This window comes from Plectropomus leopardus, chromosome 6 (genome assembly GCF_026936395.1).
Source record: "Plectropomus leopardus strain MGB_pleo_1.0 chromosome 6, ASM2693639v1, whole genome shotgun sequence".
NCBI classification, from domain to species: domain Eukaryota; kingdom Metazoa; phylum Chordata; class Actinopteri; order Perciformes; family Serranidae; genus Plectropomus; species Plectropomus leopardus.
In genome coordinates, this window is record NC_142181.1 from 37,098,161 (window position 1) to 37,124,400 (window position 26,240).

General features: G+C 39.4%; 1 protein-coding gene across 1 annotated transcript in view; it reads left to right on the forward strand.

The window, feature by feature from the left end:
- The window catches only part of tbx4 (T-box transcription factor 4), a 36,218-nt gene extending 17,843 nt beyond the window's left edge, over positions 1 to 18,375 (forward strand). The window contains exons 5-9 of the mRNA XM_042487209.2: positions 3,239 to 3,386; positions 12,289 to 12,441; positions 13,800 to 13,888; positions 14,106 to 14,341; positions 14,449 to 18,375. Coding sequence (XP_042343143.1) covers positions 3,239 to 3,386; positions 12,289 to 12,441; positions 13,800 to 13,888; positions 14,106 to 14,341; positions 14,449 to 15,104 — 1,282 coding nt within the window. The 3' untranslated portion in view covers positions 15,105 to 18,375. The remainder of the gene's footprint in view (positions 1 to 3,238; positions 3,387 to 12,288; positions 12,442 to 13,799; positions 13,889 to 14,105; positions 14,342 to 14,448) is intronic.
- Positions 18,376 to 26,240: the final 7,865 nt, after the last annotated feature.

Sequence of the window (26,240 nt, forward strand, 5' to 3'; positions counted from 1 at the left end):
CAAGTAAAGTTTAAGGGATTGTGTTGTTCTTAGCACTGCAGAGGATGGTGATCATCCACCCTTGTGCAACAAAATTATTACATAATCAGTATGAATATTCCAAAAACATGCATTCAAAAGAGAGGGAACAAAAGCAAAATACACAATGTATATCCTAAGCAGTAATTACATACAAATGTGTATGTATGTGTGTTTGTGTGAATCTGTGTATTTGTGTGGAGAAAGAGAAGGAATTTCTCAAGCAAAAACTGATTTTAAGATTGCATTTGAGCTAAATTTTGTACAGGGATTGCAAAGGAAACTGTAGACTGCGGTGAAATTGTCAAAAATCTGAACATCTGCTATGGAAGATGTGAGATTTGATGTGAGAGACCCAAGAATAGGCTGAAGAGGAAGGGTCTGAGAGGAAGGGTGCTCAAAGTGTGCTCTGCCCAGCTTAAAGGGCCTGTCACTCATTTATTTCAGATGCTGCTTAACAGCTGTATTTTTCCACAATCATGGAAAAAATCCACCATAACACCTCTGCCTAAAGTCTGGAGCAACATCTTTTAAAGATTTTAGACTGGTTGTGCTCACTTCACAACTTCACTAAGTGTATGGAGAGAATAGCCAGCATCCATCTAAGGAAAGCACACATTACGCCTGTTTTAAATGCTTTACACTGGTTGCCTGTTGGTTTTTGGATTGATTTTAAAATCCTATTATTAGTTTATAAGGCACTACTTGCACCAGACTACATCTTAGAGATGCTTTTAGTTTATGAACCAGGAAGGCCCCTCAGATCCTCTGACTCCTCTTTTTTAGCTGTTCCACAGACTCGAACACAAACTTTTGGTGATTCTGCTTTTAGCCATATGCTCCAAAACACAGGAACATCTGCCGGAGGATCTGAGAGGAGCTGCAAATATTGATACTTTTAAACGTAAACTAAAAGCCTATCTTTTTAGTCTGGCTTTCATGTAGCATCTTACTATTTTACATTTTTATGGTTTTATGGTTCTTACTTACTCTTTTCCATTTTATATGTTGTTCTTGTTTTGTTTTTTTATGTTTTCAATCAAATTGTAAAGCACTTTGAATTGCATTTGATTTGACTGAAAGGTGCTATATAAATAAAATTTGATTGACTGATCGATAAAGTCCTCTGTAGGGGATTAGCTTCACCCCCTACAATTTGCTCACAAATCACACAGGTGAATAGAGGATGCGACAAATAGCAAGACACCTACAACAACTGAATTCATCTGTTGTGTTCTTTTTAGTGATTTTCGATTTTTGGTCTACTTTTAATACAATACAAATTGACCCTCTTTCAGAATTGCTTTTTAAGATGATAGGTCTTATTCACTGGATTAGAAGCTTTATAACTGACTGCCCTCAAAGAGTTTTAATGAACAGGCTCTACTCAGATGAGCTTGTTTTAAAAAACTGGGGCACCACAAGGCTGTGTGTTGTCACCACTGCTGTTTTCCATTTATACAATGAAATGTCCGCCCACACCAGTAATGTCAAGCTGTTTAAATATGCAGATGATATGACTTTTCTACAGAAAGATAAGTATGAAGAAACTTACTTTGGCCAGGTCACTGAACATCAGGACTGGCAAAAACAAAAGAACTTAAAATACAAATAAAACCAAATGGGACCTGTCACATCCCCCCTGTCATACTCAACATAACAGCATGGTATGGCAACTTGAGTACAAAGAGCAAAAAGAAGCTCTCTAAGATTGTCAGTATTACAGGGCAGGTGATTAGCAAAATCAGAGAAACAACTCAGTAACTCTGCACTTGTCTGGCCCTCAATTTAGGGTCACAACAATGTGTCGCAACATTTATAGGAAGTTTAAGAATTTTATTTCTCATGTCATTCAGGCAATGAACACAGAATAATTGTATCAGGAAAACTACTATTTTGTAAGATGTGCGCTCTTTTATAATGAATATAATTTATTGCTCCTGCCTGCATGTTTGCACTACTGAATCTATACATCGATTTGTGCTTTTTTAATGGTGTATTGTGATACATGTTTGTATGTACCTTTGCTGTGTTTGAGCGAAGCCAAAGACAATTTCCACTAAGGTGGACAATAGAGTCTATCAATCTTTCTAGCAAACACAGTCAAAATGGCCACATGAGATTACAATGTCTAATGCTGTGTTTACACTACAAGTAACAACACATGAACATGACCAGCAACATTATTGCTGAGTCACTGTTGAGGCATTGCTTAAGTGCATTTGCGTTGTCAGAGCTTGTGTTATCTGCTTCTTGCCATAAAGCACCTTGACTAAAAGTTTGTATATGGTCAAAAAATATCTATGTTTATGATCAGTGTCTCAGCCTCATTTTAACATCACATTTTAGAGCTGCACATTGTCTGTGTGCCCACCACGAGGCACAGACAGCTAGCATACTGCAAGCCACCTAAGTTAAATAAAACCACAGTTAGAAACAAAAACATATTATTGGTGATGCTCCAACATTTCATTGGAAGATTGAATTTTGAGACAGTTTGTTAACTGTTCTGATCCATGTTTTGTGCTGATATGGGGGAAAAATGTTTAATGACACGATATCTTTAATTTGCAGTTATGTGACCATGCATCTCGTTGTGGAGCAATGCAACAATAACGTAACAACAAGTGCAATAACGATAGACTTTACTTAGTATGTCTCCAGTTGACCCTATGTCTGGAGGTAATGGAACTGCAGTTCTCCATCCATTAGGATGACACTAGATGTGGCAAACTACTTGTTCTTGGGTGGACAAAAAAGTTTTGCCAGAAAAAGCTGAAAAGAACAAAATCTCCAGCAGAAAGAGGTAATCTTACAGTGATTTCCTTTTAATCTTGCAGCATGGCCTGCAGTTTGGTTGGTTCTGGAGTTCCTCAGCGACACCTTGGAGAGGCATAATTAGTAATGATATTTTAACAGGCCACCTTCTTCCTGTCTGCCTGGTCCCTTATTTAACTTTGAGGGTTAAATAAGTGTGTGTGTGTGTGTGTGTGTGTGTGTGTGTGTGTGTTTAGGTATGTGTGTGTGTGGGTGTGGGGGGGGTCTCTTTGTCTCTTCATTGACAGACTTTTTTTGTGTGAGCTATATTAAATTTACCAAGACATATTCTCCATATGTTAGATGTTCACTTTTAAAAAAGCTAGAGAAAACATTACATTTGTCCCCCCATCCCAATACTACAGTTTATTTCTACACATTTCTTCTCTCAATCTGCCTTCAGGATGGTGGCTGGCAAGGCCGAGCCAGCAATGCCAGGCCGACTCTATGTGCACCCCGATTCCCCTGCCACAGGAGCTCACTGGATGAGGCAACTGGTGTCATTTCAGAAGCTTAAGCTAACAAACAATCACCTGGATCCTTTTGGGCATGTGAGTACCTGCAGCATCTATTAGTTCTTTCGATGACTTAATACCTATTCAAAGAAAAGTTAGCATTTTTACAAACTATTGTGGAGATTTTTTTTTTATTCTGATAACATTGCTAATGCTAACATTTTACTCACCAATGCTATTGCTAAGATCTCACAACATGGTGAGAGTTCTTAACCAAGCTATATAGTGGTGTCACTCAGAAATCAGTGATTTATATAATATAGTATAATAGTAGGCACCACCAACAGGCATTCACCTGATTGCCTGTTGGTAGTGCCTACTGCTGAAAACTGAATCAGCTTCAGTTGTTCTCTACAGAATATTTTGCTGGCAGTGTTTGAAACTGATTTAAAGACCTTTGCACTTTGGATGGGAGCCTCTCGTAAAAGGTGGACGTGGTTGGCAACAATACAAGATGATGTAAAATTGCAACGTGCACAGGCGGTGTCACTTAAGAACAGGGCCAGATGTAACCTCTTGCATGCACATGAGATAGGTGAGGAGGTGGATGGGTCCCACAAACATCTGACTTTTGTGCATCTGTGACTTTTTTGGCTAATCCCAATAATTGTGACAGTCTGTGCTGTTGTGTAAACATAACGACCATGCCGCTTCTGCATTTGTTGACATCACAGTGACAGGTTGCGTCATCCCACTATGACGTCATCCCACCATGTCTACATTACTGTAACACCATCTGGAAGCATAAACAGCTGACACAGAGGGATACCTAAAACATCATAGATACAGAAGATCCTGACAGAGCTGCACCATGTGATGAGTTCTGAGCGAGAACATGTTGGACTGACTGCAGGCTGAACACCACTGCTGCCCAGTTCTAATATATCTAAAACTCTTCTTTTTAAACTGACAAATCAAAGCATATTTATATCATTTATCATTAAAAATATATAAATAAACTCTGCAGCAGTGTGATTATTTTACTGCTAGTAGCCTAGGCGATTAAATTTTTACTGGTGTCCAGCTTGGTGATATGTAGTGCGTGCATGTCTCCTTCGCCAATGCAATAAAAGCAGACTCGATATATACAGCCACATTCTGAGTCAGCTATAAGCATTAATATTAAATATTATAACAGTATTAGTGTTATATAATATATAGGCAAATATTAGAAATATATTTATGCTATTGGTAGGTGCATATGGATGTGTAAATTGAATTTTGTAACCTTAACTTGTTGACCGCAGCAGTCTTTTCTTTCCACACTAAATTAACTTTTCTTTTGGTGACATTTTTCAGGCTGCCAAAGAGAACCAGTTGGTTAAATTGCACCTGAAATGTCATCTTATCCATTTCTAGCTCAGAGGAGTCCCCCCCCCCACCCCACCCCCCTTGGCTGTATTACTCCTCTTCACGCTGTTAACTCTCAAGCCTCTCAAGGCCTCTAAACCCAGAATGCATTGGGGTGGGATATGTATATGACAATATTTTTAGCAGCCACATTTAGCAACAGCCAATCCTTCATACACTGTCATCAGAGAGAGAAGAGCATTTCACGAACCACACACTGGTTTGTACATTAGATTGGTACTATGATAAAAGTCAGAGGGTTGCCAAAATCATTAGGATTAATCCTCTGGGCACAATGAATATCTGAACCCAATTCCATGGCAATTGATCCAATAGGACAGACATTGCCATTCACAGCTCTAGTATGGTTTAACAAGGAGATTCGAGACCAAATCAAGTCTTACTCTAAATGAGGCACAAGTGTCCTAATACAGTCTACTAATCAATACAAAATGCAGTAAATGTGGTTCGAGGTGAAATCCCTTTAGATTGTAGAGCTACAGCAAAAAAAATAAACCATGAGTGAAACACATATTTCTTTTTAAGAGTCCTTGTGCTCCCAGGGCAATTTATAGATTTCAACTTTGTAAGTATGGATTACACCTCCTTCAGTAATCCTATATACTGCTGAAATTTCATGTCTTAGAAGGAACTCTGCTAAGCCAAAAATCCCACCCAGTGTCAGCAACATCGCAGTGAGAAGAAACCATTTGTGAAACATGCAGATGAAAAATTTAGTTGATCCATGTGCGAACAGAAAAAGCTTAAGGTGTTTTTCACAGGCATAATTCTGAAAGGAAGGATAAAGAAATTGAGGAGGCAGAGTCTGCAGAGGGAGGTGAAGAGTGTGACTGTGGCAGTGCTCCCCAGGGGGACTCTGGGATAGCTTGTCTGAAGCCATCCCATCAATGGGCAGGCTCATTAGGTTCATAACCTCGCAGATCAGTGGCGGGGCCTGCTGTCAGACGGAGTTGAGTGCCTGGCCAGTGATAAGGGCGAGTTATGAGGACAGAGTGAGTTTAAAGCCAGGCAGAGCCCAGATGATGCCCAGACCAGGAGGTGTGTAGAAGGGCAACTCCCATTCAGTACTAAATATTGCTGAATGTGTAGAAAATAAAAAAGGCAAATTCAACCATAGTTCATGCTCTACCTTCCTGGAACTGCCCTTTATGGCGGGAAGCACTGCAGTACAAATTAACATTTTTCTGTATTGAGAATAGCAGAGATGATGTCCTTTCAAATACAGGTCTATGTCTACTAAGTGGACATTAGGAGTTAAAACCATCTTTTCCATAAATCTTTGGAAATCTTTGGTCCACAGAACAGTCCCATAGTGGAATACTAAAGGTTCTCACGCTGTAAATGTGTTCTGTGGTCTATACTTTGTGTCTGTAGACTTTTTTTCCCTGAGTTCCTTTAAAATGCATAAGTCATTCTTCTCGGCAGTATATTGAACCAAATCCCCGATCCACCATCTTATCTTGACAATGGACCTGTTGGACATTAGCAATACAATATATCTTCTGTTTACTGATAACAAACAGATGTTAGTGACCTGGGATAGATTTGCTATTGCTCACCAAAGGATGCTCAGAGCAATCTCCACAGAGCTGATTCATTTCATATAATAGTGATTAAGTGGTGTCATCTCAAAGAACAGTCCAGAGTTATGGATATTGATCATTACCCTGTCCAAACGCATGTACTAACATTACTCAGCTCAGTATCCCAAAGAATGACATCCGCTTGAAAAATCTAGCCCTTTACGATTTATACCCATTGGCAACAGTGATTATCAAAGCAGGAAATATCAGTCCCTTTATGATTTTCTACCACAACAATTGATGCAAATTCAGCCATCACGGTAAATTCCACACGACCTTGCATATTCGTCCAATTTAGACATTTTAGAGCTGTGTTCAGCAGATTGATTCTCACAGCCCCTCCTTGCCCTTATCTCTTTATCATGAGGCCACCCAAGTAGCAAACCGTGTTTGCTCATACTAATCCAGCAGAGAGAGCAGGAGGAGAGTGACTCGCAGGACAGTCCTTTAGCACTGCATAGAACAGCAGTAGGTGTCATCAGTTGTTGCATGAGCACATAACGGGTACATCTGGCTACATTCTCAAGTGACGCAGCTAGTGCCTGTGTATAATAACAACTAGACTGATTCCATCCAGCAGCATTCCATGTGGAAGGTGACTTTTGGCGCCACACACTTACGCCAAAAGTACTTTCAAAGCAGAGCTATTTGACCCGTTGGGAATGAGAAGGGGCTAATCTTTTCCTAACCTTAAAGGTAAACTATGCTGGCTCATCAGTTCCTTTTTGTAAACACGCTCGCCAGCAAAAGTGAAGTGAAAGCCAACCCCATGTTCTCTCTAATACAGCATTTTGCCTCACAATATTTGCTTTTTTGGCACTGTGCCTCCTGGATGTCAGCTACTTATAATCTGGCCTCTGGTCACTACCTTTTTGTAAAGTACCAACCTCACCTGAGCACTGTTAACATCCCAAAAACAGAAAACAAGAAGAAAAAAATAATGCATGTATAAATAATCATGCCTGGATGTTTTTATATCAGGGGTGATGAAAGCCAATATCCTCTTAAGCTCTTCACTGGAATGAGGAAGGTTTCCCTGATCACTGCACTCAGACACTCACCCTAGGGTCTCTGGGATCACACTCAAACAGCAGCCAGACAGCAGAGCAGACAAAGGTCAACTGGGAGCCTCTGGACCAGCCAGTAGCTTATCTGTGTCTTCAGCCTGCCTGTGAGCTCGGGTCCATTCGGTGTTCAACCTGACCCTGGCTCCCTGTGACCTGTTCAACCTTTGCCTCTCTTTGAGAGCCCCCTGGAGGAGAAGGCTCCTGAAGAGAGTGTCTGGTGAATGGGTAGGGGAGCTGAAGTGCAGAGCATGATGCTGATCAGCACTGACAGAGTTGGACTAGTAATGACCCTGCCCTCCTGTTGCTAATGCTTCACTGGGCACAACACTCGGCTGCGCTGAGCGGACTGATGGTGGTGAGCTGACCTGAAGCTACCCAAACAATCTAAACACTGAACACGCTCAGCACATGCTACCTGCTATACTAATATACAACACATTCACACTCCACATCAAGTTAGATTCAATTCAGTTTTATTTAATAATCGCATCATCACAAAACACAGTTTGCCTCAGAGGGCTTTACAGCATACGACATCCCTCTGCCCTTAGATCCTCACATGGTCTAAGGAAAAACTCCCCCCAAATAAACCCTGTAATGGGGGAAAAATATGGTAAAAACCTCAAGAAGAGGGGCTGAGGAGGGATCCCTTTTCCAGTACGAACAGACTTGCAATAGATGTCGTAAATAACAATTAAATTACAGTAATGACAAAGAGGAAAGAGAAAGAGAGAGAGAAAGAGAGAGGGGAAGAGAGAGGGAGAGAGGGGGAGATAAGCACAGCAATAATGGTAACAATAACATATCATATAACAATAGTGATAGAAGTAAAATGACTAAATGCACTCTATGATAGCATGTGATGTTAAGTGCAAATATCGTAGCTATTGACAAGACTCCCATGCGTATATTAATAGTGGAAGCATGACACATAATAATGGCAGTAGAAGGTCGCGTCAAGCAGGATCAGGGCATCTGTGCAACCAAGGCCGATGATACAGGCGCAGCCTCAGACAGGACCACAGCAACAGCACAACCAAGACCATGATCAAGGCGAACCAGAGTTACAGCCACAGCACAAGCATGGCCAAAGGCAGGGCCACAGCATCAGCACAGCCATCACCACGATCCAGGCACAACCAAGATTGCAGCCAAGATCCGGGAAAACTACGAAACAAAGGAGCACAACTGCTCCAGAGAGGCAACCAAGTTAGTGTAAAGCAGTAAAAAGACAAGAGTGTTTGCAGATGGAGGGAGCAAGAGAAGGAAAAAGGAGCTCAGCATATCCTGGAAAGTCCCCCAGCAGACTAAAGCTATGTCAGCCTAACTAGGGACTGGTCCAGGCAACCTGAGCTAGCCCTAATTATAAGCTTTATCAAAGAGGAAGGTCTTAAGTCTACCCTACAAAGTCGAGATGGTGTCTGCATCCCTGACCGAACTTGGAAGATGGTTCCATGAAAGAGGGGCATGGTTAGTGAAGGCTCTGGCTTCCATCCTACTTTTGGAGACTTTGGAAATTACAAGTAATCCTGTGTTTTCAGAGCGCAGTGATCTTGAGGGAACTATGAGCTGCAAAAGATAGGACAGAAACTGTCCATTCAGAGCTTTGTAGGTAAGGAGGAGGATTTTAAATTCAAGTCTGGATTTTACAGGGAGCCAGTGCAAAGAAGCTAAAACACGAAAAATATGATCCTTTTCCTTGGTTCCTGTTAGTCCAACTGGTGCAGCAGCATTCTGCACCAGTTGGAGAGACTTCAGGGATTTGTTGGGGCAACCAGATAATAGGGAGTTACAGTAATCAAGCCTAGAAGTAACATATGCGTGCACTAATTTTTCGGCATCTGTTTGAGACAGGATATGTCTAATTTTTGCAATGTTACGCAAGTGACAGAAAGCAGTCCTTGAAGTTTGTTTTATATGGGATGCAAAAGATAGATCTTGATCAAATATAACTCAGAGGTTCCTTAAAGTTGTGCTAGAGGGTAAGGCAATACCATGTAAAGATATAAAAGGAGTTTCTGACGTGTCTGGGGCCAAGAACAATAACTTCAGTTTTGTCTGAATTTAACATAAGGAAATTGTGGCTCATCCAGGCTTTTATGTCCTGAAGGCATGCTTGTAGTCTAGATAACTGAGCCAGTTTCATCTGGCTTCATAGACAGATACAGTTGCATATGATCTGCATAACAATGGAAATTTACAGAAGGAAGGCATATATAAAGTGAAAAGGATTAGTCCAAGCACAGAACCTTGTGATACTCTGAAACACACTTTAGCATACATGGAGGATTGATCATTAATATTTACAAACTGGGAATGATCTGATAAGTATGATTTAAACCATGCTAGTGCCATTCCTTTAAGGCCAATTAAGTGTTCCATGCTGTGCAGTAAGATTTGATGGTCAGTGGTGTCAAATGCAGCACTGAGATCTAATAGGATTAATACAGAGATCAGACCTGTATCAGAGGCAATCAAGAAGTCATTAGTAACTTTTACTAGTGCCGTCTCTGTACTATGATGAACTCTGAAACCTGACTGAAAAGCTAAAAGACTGAATAAGCTATTATCTTTAAGAAAGTCACAGAGTTGATTAGCAACCACTTTCTCAAGGATTTTAGAAATAAAGGGGAGATTAGATATCGGTCTATAGTGAGCTAAAATCTCGGGATCAAGAGTGGGCTTCTTTAGAAGGGGTTTAATGACAGCTACTTTAAAGGACTGTGGTACATAGCCTGTTAATAGACACATTGATTACATCTAACAAAGAGTTGTCATTTAAAGGTAAAACTTCCTTAAGTAGCCTAGTTGGGATGGGGTCTAACAGGCATGTCGATGGCTTGGATGTGGAAATCAATGTAGAGAGTTGGTGAAGGTCAATGGAGGATAAACTTCAGGCCCTACTGCCATATCCAAATTACCTGTGTCTGAGGTCAGGTCGATTAAGGGAAAGAGGTGATGGATTTTGTCTCTAATAGTTATAATTTTATCATTAAAGAAACTCATAAAGTCATCATTGCTGAGGGCCAAAGGAATACAAGCTCTATAGAGCTGTGACTCTGAGTCAGCCTGGCTACAGTGTTGAAAAGAAACCTGGGATTGTTTTTATTTTCCTCAGTTAACAATGAGCAATAGTTTGCTCTGGCATGGTGGAGGGCCTTTCTATACGTTTTAAGACTGTCCTGCCAGACTAAACAGGACTCCTTCAGGGAAAACTGTTAGCAGTACAAATCTGATTCTACCCAGCAGTTATTAACAAGGTTATTGACAAGGTCGAGCCATTTTGGTGTCAGTGTGAACAAAACCGATACACAAACATGTCGGCCTACCAGCAGCTCACCGCAGGTGGAGCTGTTTTCTGAGACCACTTTAGAACACGGGACACAGATTTTTGTATTGAGTAACTGTTGGAGATTTTCAACTTTATAAACTATAATGAGTCACAACCGCTGTCAAGCTGGCTGACAGGCTCTCCCTCACCTGACGGTGGAGCTGTGGGGTGCAGTGTCTCTGTCTCTCATATGTGTCTTGTTCATATGTAATGTAGATCTGATATTCTTCCTGTCGATCACTGTGTTTACAATCAGGTCGGCCTGATTTATTCTCGTCAATCTTGCTGTTTATAATCTTCCAGACTGGCTTTGATTTACATGACTAAGAAAAGTTTGAATCAGCTAAGATTTTTTAAAATATGTTTTATTTTACGCCAATATTGGCTCTGAAAATTCATCATAAAACCATCTGATCCTATGTAATTGTAACTTTCCAACAATACAACCTCCTATGATAAAACTAAGTTAAAAAATATCGCAACTTGCATTACAATTTTTTAGCTGCCATGAAATCAGGCATTTCAGGCCGCAATGAGGAAGTGTATTATATGCACAGACAATGGGCTGAGACTAAAAAGTAGTAGCATTTATTAAAATTACCATAATTTATTTTCATCTATAGTATATTTATTTGTTTTACGCATTTAAGTCAGGCGGCAGTAAGCTCAGTCAGTAGGGACTTGACTTGGGCACTAGTGGGTGGCAGGTTAAAGTCCACCGAGTATGGACTGGTAGCTGGAGAGCTGCCAGTTCACCTCCTGGGCGCTGCTAAACCCACAACTGTTGCGAGTGCCAGGCTACTGCAACCCTGTCACTCTCTCCACAGCAATAATGCATGTTTAAATATCTCATGTGTACATGTTGGGAATTTAGGCCTTTGTGTGTGCTTAACAACGTGTGAAAAAAAGAAACATTTCCTCAAGAAGGACATATTTCTTCTTCTTCCTCTGCCTCTGCTTCTGCTTCTTTTAGATATTGTCATTGTTAATTAAAGTCTGTGAGAGTCTTCGGATGGACAATAAGAACAGGACAGGAAATTAAATGTTACAAAGACAAAGTGAGGAAGTTACAAAGATTCTGTGTTTGTGTACACTGTATACTTGATGATGCAACATGCCCTTTCCATGGCAAGCATTTTCAAATGTCAAAGAAAAGCTCAGGGAAATTAATACCATTAAGGATGTCCCAATTCCTCAACAAGGCTTACGGAGAGACTCAGATGGAACTGAGACTTCATTATTGTTATCAATTTTACCTGTACTTTACCTGCTAAGACAAGTTAATACTGAATGCAAATATAAAATCTTCTTGATTTAGTTTTTTAGCAATAAAGACACAAGTGCAACTAAAGCGTTTTTAAAGCATTTTTATGACTTTCACACTATATAGCCTATTACCTCATAGGAAATGTGTTGTTCATCATTCTCGTGTTCTTTTTAATTATGTCCCAGGTCTATAACTCATTTTGTAGTGTCATTGTTCAATGAATCAGTGGCTGTAATTTAATTCACTGTATAGGGATTCATAACCTATTGCAAAAAGAAGTTTAAAATGAAATGTATTTCCTTTCATTTCCCCCATCTAGATCATTTTGAATTCTATGCACAAATACCAGCCCAGACTACACATAGTCAAAGCCGATGAAAACAACGCCTTTGGATCGAAGAACACTGCCTACTGTACCCATGTCTTTCACGAGACAGCCTTCATCTCTGTAACTTCTTACCAAAACCACAAGGTACAGCAGTTATTAACAATATACATTATACTACATTATCTCACAGTTAATGCTATATTCCTAGTTTTCTATCTATAAAAGTAAGACTTATTGATGCAAGAACTTGATTTTATTAATGGAAGGGGATTACACTCCTTATATTTTCTGTCTGACTGTGAATCATCTTTTACAAAGTTGGAGAGTGTAAAGCCGAGGTTCTTAACCTTTTTTATGTCAAGGACCCCTTAATTGATCCTCATTAGGGCAGGGACCCCCATTTGACAAGATTTTGCTTCAGGGACCTCCATCTGAATAGATTTGTTTGTTATGTTGATCTGATTAAGATCAAAATTCTATAGCTGTCAATGACAGTTGAGGAAATAACCGTAGAGGAAGTGCAACCTATGGTTGTAATAGTCACTCAATAATACTACTAAAATGATGTTAGAAAAAGTCAAATTATTGTATAAGTGTGACTGAAACTAGACTTTTAAAATACATATGAACATGTTAGTCCAACTGAAATCATATTAAGTCAAATTTCTCGAAGTCAGACTAACAATGATAGCTAATGCTGTTGGTGGTCAATTTACTCTTTCATGTATATGCCTCAATCGAACCTGAGCTAAACCTAGGCATTCTGCACATGCTGTATAGCCCAGGCTTTGACCTGGAAGATGAACCGCATAAATTTGTTTGAAGAAAAACTGGAAAAACAAAAGAAGATAAAGAAGAAGTGAAGAAAGGGAATAAAACAAGGTGAAAGTACCAAGTAAAGCATAGAGTACCATGTTATACATGTTGCCACAGTTCAATATGCAACCCATTTGCCGCTTGCTAACTTGTTTGGTATGTGATGTAATATGTCAACCGGAAGAAGGTCCAATAGCAAGTAGGTGAAAGGGGGCATATCTCCACCTTCCGTGGCAGAGTCAGATATGCTTCCATCAATAAATGGATTCTCTCCTGGCATTTGTATACTGGGACAAGGTCAGTAAACCAATTAAACGCCCTAATGGAGCTATAAGTGTAGCTCGACTAAACTGTGCATTAAAATGTACTGACCATCTAGACCCACAGTCATATTTGGCCCACTTATAAATAGTGAAAATAAACTGTTCCCCATATTTCTGAGTATCTCCCACAAGGCCCCCTGGTCGGGATCCACTACTTTAAAGAGTAGTAAAGTTTTCTAGGTGCAGAATAGGATATAATATTTAACTATTAATGTTTGCATAGGGGTGCATGAGTGCTGGCATTCCTTTCCCCCACAGCAAAAAACTAAGGTTGAAAATTGTCATTGTTGCTTTAATTGTTTTACTTATGGTTTGGTTTATACCAAGCAGAATGTCATCCTAAATGAAACCTTATTGTCCTAGATCACTCAGCTGAAGATTGAAAACAATCCATTTGCTAAAGGATTCCGGGGTAGTGAAGAAGGAGATCTGCGTGTTTCAAGATTACAGGGGTATGTTTACACAAAATGCAACCAGAAAAGTAAAACTGATCCTGTAGGTCCATTTAGCACACTAAAGTGTCCTGTAAACATCAGCTCTTGAGGAGCTTATTCTGTGGACGGATGTTAAAAAAGATAGACCTTGCCTCCTTGATAGACAGTGTTAGGTGGAGATGCAGGAGTGGAAAACTGATTCCTTTTCTCATTTGTTGTTGCTTCTGATGTATAGGAAAGAATATCCAGTGATTTCAAAGAACATGGTTCGCCAGAGGCTCATCACTTCGCATAGTCACCTTGCAGGGAAGCTCGGAGCAGGAGTTTTCACAGGGCACCCTCAAGTCCTGTCCTCTTATCAGTATGAGAATGGGGTTCCATTGTCTAACTCAGATCCTCAAGATCTTATCTCAAACCACTTCCCTCAGAGCAGAGATCCCAGCCTTCTGTACCACTGTTTCAAACACAGAGGTATGTTTTTAGCCACTGTTGTTTTTCACATTCTACAGAATCACATGTCCTCCTAAAGAACTCCCTGGTTTTAAAGAAACTATGCCAATCACTTTCTCCATTTGCAGATAATGCCCGACACCTAGAGCTAGGATGTAAGCGGCCATATCTGGAGACATCACCTGCGGTCTCAGAGGAGCATTACTTTCGTTCAGCTAGCTCTTATGAGTCGCCCTTACTGTCTCATCCATACTGCACTGAGGCAATCACCTCAAGAGAAGCCTGTATGTATGGTAGTATGGAAACAGAGTCTGGATCTGGGGCAGGTGACAGAGATGACCTGACCAACACCTCCTCAGTAAATTGCAACATGTGGGCTACAATGCAGCCTTACCCTCGCTATAGCATGGATGGTGTCCCGTACCAGCCCTTCACTGCTCACTTCACCAACGCTGCCTCGGTCACGCCTGTTGTACCACACCCCACATCATCCATGGCATCACAGCCACAGGCTGACTTGGGGGTCTACAACTCAGCTACAGTGCAGCGAGGTTTGCCCATCATACCTCCTTCATCCTCCTCTTCATCCTGCTCCCCATCAGTTCCGGGATCCAGAGATAGGTCAGGTCATCCACCTCTCTACCACAAGAAGCCAGGGTCCCCGCTTAGGCCTCACAGAGATTACTCAGCCTATCCCACACAAGGCACTATATCCATCCGGGATCCATCCTATCAGTACCAAGTGGGTCTGAGTAGCGCAGGGACTCACTGGACTGATAGCTAATGTGGACACCTGGAAGACTACTTTGTCTAATATACAAGTCTGAAATCAAAACCCCACTGTGGGCGGTAGATGGCAGGAAATGATAATGAACTACAGCCTTGATCATTGCCAAATTGCACTCGAGAGCCATTTACATCCATAAATTCTCACTGAAGCACTGTCACATACAACGCTGTATGTGGAGAACAGTGGTTGATCTCTTATTTACTTGTACAGATGTGTGCCATGTGTACTATCCTGTGATCAGATAAGGTGGTTTTTGCATGTTAAAATGCAATGTGCAGGCTTCAGTAGCACTTAAATGTCTATTAGAGGGCGTTGTAAGATCAAGAGCACAATATTTGTTAATGAGACACAAAGTCTGACAGCAGCTTGTTAGCAAGAGCCATCTAAGAGGTGTTAGCTACAAATCCTGAAAATAAAAAGGAGGATACTTTTTTCAATAACATACAACCCCAATTCCAAAAAAGTTGGAACGCTGTGTAAAATGTAAGAAAAGAAAAAGAGTGTAAACAGAATTCAACACTTTGGGATCTTTTCCAACCTATTTTCAGATGAATGCAGTACAAAAATAAGATATCTAATTTTCAAACAGATTAAAATTATAGAAGTTTTTTGTAAACATACACAGCCTGTAACACAAAAAAGGGTTGTTGGTGACCATGGCATTATGGGTAACTTGCACATTTGTGAAGGCACCATGAATGCTGAAAGGTACATACAGGTTTTGGAGCAACATATGCTGCCATACAGAAGACATCTTTTTCAGGGACGTCCCTGCTTATTCCAGTAAGACAATGAGACACAATCTGCATGTGTTCCAGTGGCATGGCTTTGTAGTAAAGGAGTGCAGCTACTAGACTGACCTGTCTGCAGTTCAGACCTGTCTCCCCCTGAACATGTGTGGAGTATTATGAAGCACAAAATATGATAATGAAGACTGCATATTATTGAGCATTATACTGAAGTCGTATATCAAGCAAGAATGGGAAAACATTTCACTTTCAAAACTTCAACAATTAGTGTCCTCACTTCCCAAACACTTACTGAGTGTTGCTAAAAGAAAAGGTGATGTAACACAGAGCTAAACATGGTCCTGTCCAAGTTTGGATCATGTCAAAGGCATATATTTACCAAAAAAAGAAAATGATACTTATGATATAATGATATACTGTATATATGTGCATGTGCTGTGTATATATATATATATATATATATATCAGTTTGACCATTGAATATATTTTCTTTGAACTATATTCAATTAAATATAAGTCAAAAGGATTTGTAAATAATTGCATTCTGTTTTTATTTTTGTTTTACACGGCATCCCCACTTTTTTTGGAATTGAGGCTGTAGATAAGGGAAAATCAATTATTATTTTTCTTGCCTATGACGAGAAGGAGAGGCCTGGATATTTAGATTATGCATAGACCTACATGATAGTCTTCCTCTGAAAACTAAGCACTGAGGGGTTTGGAATTTCTTGCAGAGCTCCACCTAGACAGAGCATGTTTAATGAAAAAGGCTACTATTAGTATGTATTTTTCTTATTGTCAATAAAATCCAATGAAAAGACCAAAACCAACACTTTGTAAGTCCATCTGTCAATAATTTCTGACTCTAACCCTGTCTGTCACATCACTCATCCACTTCGGGAACAATTGTAAACCTTAAAACAGGTGACAAACATACAGTTTCATGATCAGAAATGTCTCTTCCTATAGCCGCTGGCTACTGTAGTTTGGAGCAAAACTATTAGAATTTGTTGGGGACTATTTTTTAGCTGCGGCAGACAGTTGGAGTCCACCATGTCACTCACATCACAGCCTCGTCTCAGTGCAGTATATATCCATTGTACCCTTTTAATCATGGCGGTGTACTTAAACTGTCAATACTCTGCTCGCTCTTGCTGCCTGCCTGCTCCCACACAGCTCACCTGAGAGCTGTGCTGTCACTCAGCACCACTTATCAAGATCAACACTGTATGTATTTTACATTTACAAAATAATTTATTGTATGTGAGCTGACTGAGTGGAATACACATTTGGTGAGGAAGGTGTATGTGGGATTGACTTTAAATATATTACAGTGGCTGTGTTTGTGGTAATAAAGGGCATGTAAGCCTGTGCAACAATGTTACTCATTGACATTAGGGATGAATGCATTTGTGGTTTTGGTCTTTTCGTGAATTTACTGGCAGTGTTCAAAAAAATCACAGATTTAAAAAGTTAGCTCCTTTGAGTTCTTATAATTCGCATGTGCCAAAATGAGATTTGTCACACTGCTAAAAAGAAACAATTTATTAAACTTTTTGAAGAAAAAAAAGTCAGTGTCCAGGCTGCCTTAAATTTTAAGTGGACTAAAACTGAGAAGACAAGCTTACATAATATTGCAATGATTCAACTTGTTCTCTCAAATTCAGCCAACGTAAACATTTAAGGCAGCCAGGACATTGACTGTTAACTGAAGTTAAAACAAATAGTTTCTTGGATGTATAGAATAAAGGTCAACTGTGTCCACTGCAAAGTAAAATGGATCCTATCAGAATATAACAGACAGAAAAGTTAATTATGTATACACTAACAATTGAGGACATTCAATGAAAGACATTAAATTATCTGGCTACGTATGACAGTATTGTCCCATGATGTACATACAGAGCAACTGAGTCAAGTGAAAGGTGCACCAAAAAAAAACCTGTTGTGAGAGTTGTTAGTGCAAGGGTCTTATTCACATACTTAGTTATTAAAAAGATTTTAAACAGGTCTATGTTAGTTGTGTGATACTAGCACTAATCTGAAGAAAACATTCTGTGGTGAGTGTAAGACTAAGCCGTACCACTGTGGTTGTTTGCCAAGGCTTGGCTCCAAAGTCATGACTCCAAACAATATTCTAGTGAAACGGGACAGCAACCAGATGCGGGCTTAGAGAACTGTTGTTAAGCCGTGGCAAGTACTGGAAAAGAGAGCCTCACACAAATCCCACTCCAAAATGACTTATTTGGAAAAAATTCTTGCAAGACTGCAAATACAAAAAAGCCTGAGCAGGCAGGAAGCTGATAGAAACAGCTTTCTTTATATGTGTGTATATCGTATAGTTTGAACTTGAAATGGAAAGATTCAGTAAGATATAACGATCATCCCTCATGCATTTTGTATTGTCCATTTGTTGTATGTTGTAAAATTTATTATAAAATTTTTGAATATTCTGACTTTTTTTGCACACATGATAAATAAAGATTTTCATGTCTCATTTGTTTGCTTTATTTAATTCAAGTCCTTTAGACTTTCCATATTTAGCACTGTAAAATGTATTTTTTTCTTTTGCAGTTTTACCCTTGTTACATCATGTGTTATGTTTGTTTGTTTGTTTGTTTTGTTTGTTTTAAGTGATGTACAGGAGAATGCAAAAACTGCACATAAAGATTAGAATATTTTTTCTTTCTCACTTTCAGTACAGTACCTGATACAAAAATAGTAAAGACTTAAACAGAATAAAACCACCTATCTAAACTTTTTCATGCCAGTATTTTGGTGTTATGCTGACAAATCACAAATCATATTCTTGAGTATAAACTCCAGTTTGAATGTGACATTAAATCAAATAAATTGAGACTGAGATTGACATACTTACAAAAAGCTTTGTTGGGACCTACAAATATGTAGTATATGTCCACCTGTAGTCAAACAGTAACTTGCCAAATGTAAGAATTTAGATGAGGAATTTAAATGCAACAAAACATGGTAAGAAGGCATTGAGCAGCAAAAGAAGGAAAATACAAGAAAATTACCTGAAAAAATGTTATAAAAAAAATTGACAGTGCTGTCCCATTATAGAATACCTAGCACAGAAACTAATGGCTGCCTGCAATGATAACTACATTCACAAATCCAAAACAGAGAAGTTGGCTGTACTATCAAGTATGTGATTTGCAGTAAATAGGATAAAACATGCAAAACCACTGGTATGGAAAACTTGTGTCCTAGAAATTTTGTTCATATTCTACTAATATGTCTGAGGGAAATATAATTGCTGCTTGGATTATCTTCACTCGTGATGTTTATTTCTGTGGAGAAAGCACCATGTTCTTGTGCGAAACACAGACACAGGGAGATGGTCAGGACACCAGAGGCCTGAACCCGTGGAGTGTCTAGGCAACCAAAATACTTTGGTTAACAAAGGACTGGTTTCATTTAAAATGCATTTGCTATTGCATATTCATATAACTTTAACTCAACTGCCAAATTAACAATTGCTGCTGTTTGTTATGATATGGGCTAACATTACTGACCCTGTGCAAAACTGCAAAAATGATTTTAAGGGTCCTATAACCTTTTTCTTGGTCCTTATTTATTAATTTACCACATTAGTAAGTTCAGTAATAACAACATAGGACAGAGTGCTCACTTACACATGTGCCATATTCTAAACATGGCTGTTACAAAATAAGGGCACCAAAAATTAATAAGAATTTATATACAGTTGGGATGTCCAGATCTGATCTCAAACATCAGACTCAGGGCTAATTTAGGTTTTTTTTTGATGATCAGGATCTTTAATATTTAGCTTATAGAGCACTCTGCTCCTTTGTTTTGTGTCAGCTGTTTAACAGGGCTTTTTTTTCTCTTTCATGCACAGCAACATGGAGTGCAACCTTTCGTCAGTTCTCCTCTTCTCAGCTGTCTCTGTCTGCCCTCTGTTAACCCCCTAAGACCCAAATATAGAAAAGCCTTTTAAAAAAACCCTTTAGGAGGCCTCTAATGCAGAAATTGTTTTGAAAAGTTTTGTTTTGTTTTGTTTTGTTTTTTTAAATGTTTTTGTACGTTTTTAGAGAGTTGTAATATTGCAACGTTGGGCTGAGATGGGAGAAGATTTTCTGTATTTGTTCTCACATTATCTGGACAATTCTAAACAACTAAGGGTTCATTTTCAGGGTTGATTACTTACTTAGCCCCATAAAGGTATATATAATTAATAATATTCACACATTAGTCATATTTTTATGAAGTCTTCCATATGTGTGTGTGTTAGAGCAGCGGCCGCAAAACACCACACACCTTTTCAACAGAGTCAGAGACTGTTTATTTGTTATTAACTACAGTTATGAGCACTTGTTTCGTTTCAGCTCAGTGTGAGAGTGTTCTATTTTGCTCTCAACTATAACACATGGTGTTTCCCCACCCTGCTCAGAGGAAAGAGTAGGAGAGTAGGAGAGTAGGGCAAAGTGTAAACAACCACACTTACCACTGCAAGTATGCAAGCTCTGCAAGCAAAGATTCAATGTCCCTTATGTATTAATGAAGTGTAATATGCCAAAAAGAAGTGAGGAAGACACAAATAAGCACTCAAGGGAGTACAGTTCATTCAGGTAACTCAGACACTAGCTGCACTGAAGCAACAAAGACTGGAGAACACACTTGTATAGGGACAGACACTCCCCTGAGACAGGCCAAAGAGATTAAAGGGAGGGCTTGTCATTTTATACTTTATTTTGTGAAATAAATAAATAAATAAATAATAATATTAATAGGTTAATGCATTGCAGAGCTGGGTTGCCAGGCATGGGCTTTACATTGGATTGAGTTCTTTTTGTTTTTGGGTTTCCCTTAAGTTTACAGGACAGCATTTAGAGTGAATCAAATCTGCGGCCACTGCAGAGAGGAAATAGTCTTTTCATTCATTGGGAGCCTGCTCTACCACTTGAGATACTGGGCACCCCAGATTGTGTTTTTTAATCACTTCAAGGAAGTACTGTACTGTATTAGCTGCATTATCTAGAAAAATGGAAGTATCGGATCAGGACTCGATATCAGCAGATATTAAATTATTCAGATCAGGATCAGGGACAAAAAACTTGAACGGAAAAAAAAAAACTTGAACAGGAATCCCCTAATACAGATACAGATCTCCTACCATTTGTGGTGTCTTCACTCTGGTCCTGTTTAAGCTGAAGAGAGCAGATCTGGACTGCTGCCAACCACGTCTTTAAGCAGCACAAAAAAGTCTGATACTTTTCCTAAAACATAAGGTGCTGATAAAGGTATTAACACATAACTATCTACTTATTTCTTTATAGGACATGGTTATTGGAAAATTTGCATTGTTGAAACATTGAACCCAATGGTAGAAATTTAAAGTAAATGACTCTTGATATTAAGAGGAAAAGTAACATAAGTTTACACCAAAGATCTTTGAGTTCAGATTAATAGTCCAAGCTTTTTATGCAATGCCTTAATAGTGCATTAAAGTGCCAGGGAGGCATATTGAAATTTATGTTATCTAATTTTCCACATAAAACCCCAGTCAGTCTCATTAGAAAGAAGCCAAGTTTAAGCCCCTTATGGAGCACAAGTTAACCAAGCGGAGTGTGTATCTCCAGTGAGAGAACCTGGACCTGCAATCCATCTGGAAGTCATTGAATGAGATCTGGCCATTCCCCTCTCCCCTGCGTCGCACTGCCCTTCCCTACTGTCGTCCCATAATCCCATCTAACAGCCGCCTGGGCTTGGCTGACCCATTCCGACACACTGACTGGCTTAACTTGGCCGTCTTGTAAAAAAGAAAAAGCCCGGTTTTTCAGCCAGGCACTCCAAAAAGACACTTTAAATATCTGAGGGGGATTTAATATCAAGTCCATTAAGGATTTTCTCTAGCCCTGTAAATAGTCAATTAGTGGATAATTCTGATGTGATCCACATGCAGAAAGATTTGCCATGGAAAAAACGAGGAGAGGCTGGGGGTTTGCATCAGATTACCATCCATGTGCCACGAGCACGGGGTGACATTGTGCATTAGTAGAAGGAAAGGATAATGAACATGCTAAGGTGTTTTAAGTATTCATTCTTTTATTCCTTCATAAAAATGATTCATTGTGAACAGAAGGCCAAAAGAACACAACACTCACAGATGGATTAGGACCGGCGGGCACTGCTTAGAGGAGTGGGAGGCTCGAGGACTGGGCCAAAAGGGCACGCTGTGGGTTCAAAGCTCTGGAGGAGGGACATTAAACTGTGTTTGCGTCCCTTGATCAAACATACAGCTGGTTGGCAGCAGAATAAACCAAAGCTAAATCTGCTGTATAAAACAGGATTTCTACATTTCAAAATGGCTTTGGATAAAAGCATCTGTAAAAACTAATAATCATTCCAATGTCTTCCTGGATTAGACATTAAGAGAAGAAAAGGAAAAAGATTATTTACTTTTTGCTCAGGACAAAAACACTTTATACTAGAAAAACTCATATTCCTTGGAAGTGGCGTACAATTTGTGCAGGGCAGAGACAGACAAACAGGCTGCACAAAGTGCTGAATTTGGAATTGAGAAACTTTAAAGTGAAACAAAGAAAAATAAATCAAATTCAAATTACCTTCAATATCAACATTGGAGTAAGGCATACAAATACACCACACTATTGTGAAGAAATACAGTGAAATACTGCACATTGAAACATAAAGAGAGCTATGGTGTGCCCCCTCCGAGCACGGTTGTAAATAAGCCAGGCTTTGGACCAAACTGTTCTCAAAATTTTCATAAAACATATGTGAAATGGAAAATGGAGGTAAATTCCTCTTCTCCACCCTTTAATGCATTTCAACTGTTTGTTTGGTTGTTTTTCTGTGACAACACTTTATGATTAGGCACTTTTTTCTTTGTTTTAAGACATCAAGATAGAGACAAGACAAGATAGAGGAATCTAAAGAAATGGGAGCTGATCAACATTTAGGTTAAGATGACCATGTATGAAAAATGAATAATGAACACATGAAATAAACAACTTCAAGAACTGAGTGAAGATGGGCCAACTGTTGACAGAGAAGAGGTATCTGCATCATCCTGCACAGTGAGAACAAGCATAGGAAGTGCAACATATTGCAAGGTCCATTCACATGTGTAATGACATCTGTGAACATAGTATTTTTAGTAATCAAACATGTGCAGCCAATCCATTTAAAGCCCAAAGACAAAAATGACTAAGTGAATTCACTTGCACTCCAGTTACATCTTTGTATGTTTGACAAAATCAGGGGTGTGACTGCCTGGGCAACGCTTTCATGCACAGTTTAGTGGAGCCACAGTTATAGCTCAATTAGGTCATTTATTTGGACTCCTGTCCTTGTCTCAGTATACAAGCACTGGGGGGAGAATCAGTTTATTAACAAAAGCATGTAACACCACAGTAAGTGTAGATTTTCCCCCTTTCAGCTAGTTGCTATTGGACCTTCTTGAAGTTGATCTATTACGTCACATACCAAGTCATCAAGTGGCAAATGGGATGCAAGTTGAACAGTGGCAACATGGATAACTTTTCGGTGCTGTACATTTCATACATACTCTACGCTTTACTTGGTACCTTTGTCTTCTTTTGTTTACTCCCCTTCTTCTTTTTCTTTGTTTGTTTTTCCCAGCTTTCCTTTATAAATTTATGCTGTTCGACATCAAAGCCCAGCGGTTGGACTATGGAGCATGTGCAGAATGTCTAGGCCAGTTCAGGTTCTGTTGAGGCGTATACATGATAGTGTAAATCAACTTAGAGAAATTCAACTTAGTACAATTTCAGTCAGAAATCATAAAAAGTCATGTTTACATGTATTTTAAAAGTCCAGTTTTGACTAACACAATAATTCAACTTTTTATAACATCATGTAAATGTACTTGTGTTAGTAAAAATTCTAGTTCTTATCTTCACAAACCTACAAAATGAGCAAGTCTTCAGTGAAAAATATCAGTACACAGTATAAATGCACTGCACTTGCATAGTGTTTTTCTAGTCTTCCAACCACTCAAAGTACTTTTACACTACATGTCACATTCAACCATTTATACACATATTCATACACTGGTGGCAAAGGTTACCAAACATCGAGCCACCTGCTGCTAAGTAACCAATCACACACACAAATGGAACAGTCACTGAGAGCTATTTGGGGTTCAGTATCATGCCTTCGACATGTTGGGTGGAGGAGCCTGGGATCAAACCACAAATCTTTTTTTAGTGGAAGACTTGCTTTACCTTTTGGCCACAGCCGTATTTCATTGAAACATAATGGTACTAGCAAATATAAAATTCAGGCTTCCTTTTTTTGTGGCTCAATTAAAAAGGTCGAAGAAACCCTAAAGATCAGATTTTAGAAAAAAAAAATTCTTTGAGCAAAAAAAGTGATTATTTTTCATCCAGATTACAAAATGAGACAAAGGCTGTCATCAAAACCATCAAAACATGCACGTCAAAGCAGGGGAGACCAAAGAAAACGACTAACAACCAAAACAGCCTGACGCTCATTTGATTGACATTAAAAGCTTTGGGAAGATCAGTGATGCTGATATATTTTCTATGTTAGTGAGTCCCCAGTACCCACTCTGAGTAGGTCTCAGGAAAATTAAGAATGGGCCAAATAAAATTTTGTCTTTATTGACAAATTGTAGTGTTTAATGTTGTAATAGGCCTACGGGTTATAGTCATGTTAAAAATGTATCTGCAAATAAACAAATAAAATCTCATATCTAAAAAATGCATTTACAAAACACCGTACACAGACTTTATATGTGTCTTTATATACAGTGTGTTTATATTAGGGACACTAAAATCATCTACGCAGGATGAAGCAAATCAAATGTGATATGACTGTAATATACTGGATCATCTAAACCAACTACTGTATGAGTTTAATAGTTCAATATTTTGAGAAGCCATTCTTTCTAAGAAGGATTTTTATGTTTTCCTGTCACTAATTTAGACAAAAGGAGCAGTGGAGATATATGCACAGACTGCAGACTATTAACATGAGTGACTACAGGATCTGCAGACATTAGTAAATGGACCACTCAAAGTGCTGTCACACTATTTCTCACATTCACCCATTTATACACACAGTCATACACTGGTGCTGAGGCTACTGTACAAGGTGCCTATTGCTACTCATTATTTATACATTCGTACACAATCACACATTTGGGTTTTGGGGTTCAGTATCTTGCCCACAGATACTTTGACATGCAGACTGGATGAGTCAGAAATCGAACCACCAATCTTCAGATTAGAGGAGGACATGTTCTACCTCCTGAGCCACAGCGTTGTAACACATCCTCATCCCAAGTCGTCATGTATTACCACTTTGCAGAGCACTTCCATATCTACATATTACACTCTAGGTATCCTGCTGCATCTAATGTTGATGTTCCAGGATGGCATTACCGTGATGTCACTACCGTGATGTCAACACAAGCATATGGTGCAATTACGCTGTGCATGGTTCTGTTTAGACAACAGAAACACATGGCAACCAATGCAAGGATGTAAAAAATGAACATGCTGGCATGGATAGTTAGGATTCGGGGAAGGAGGCACATGATAAGGTGTACAAAAAACCCCATCAGATTCAGAGGGGAGGCAAACTTCTGACTCCCAAATTAAAGTCCGGGGTTTGTTGGACCCATCCACCACCCCTCCCACCCACCCTATAGGCACCCTTGCACTCCTTATATTATGCTGTTACCCGACACGTTTCAATCAGGCCGTGTATCATGCAGACATGACAGGTTCAGTTCAGCTGCGTTCCGTCCGTCCTCGTATAATGTGGACACAAAAGGTGTCTTTTGGCTTCAGGATCTTATGCTGAAAGCAACTAAAAAAGCATCAATATTTGCCATCTTTGGAATGAAAACGGGAAGGAGCACCAGAATCAAAAAGAACGGACACATAACTGACGGTACGACAATAACATCCAAAACATAAATTTCACTCTTGAAATTGGTTTTCTGTGACATGATTAATACTTATAAAAATTCACATGACTCCATTGTTTCTGTGATTTTAATACTGATTTCCTGTTCACAGTGCAGCATTGCCTGGGACACGAGCATGGCCGGGCTCTCAAGTGACGCCACCCATGTGTGTTGCATGTGGATGTGACTGCTGCCATCTGGCCGTATAATAACAACACCACCAGTTCTGTATGCGCGCATTCTCATCTGATACTGTCCAGCCGCGTTCCAGTTGGATGTGGGAGGTGGCTTTTTGTGTCATACTCGTACACGGAAAGCACTGACAGAGCCGACGAATTAGAGTTTGGAATGAGAACAGGCTGAGAGGGTCCGTGGATCCACATATTTAACCTGCAACCGGAGTTTCATATTTGA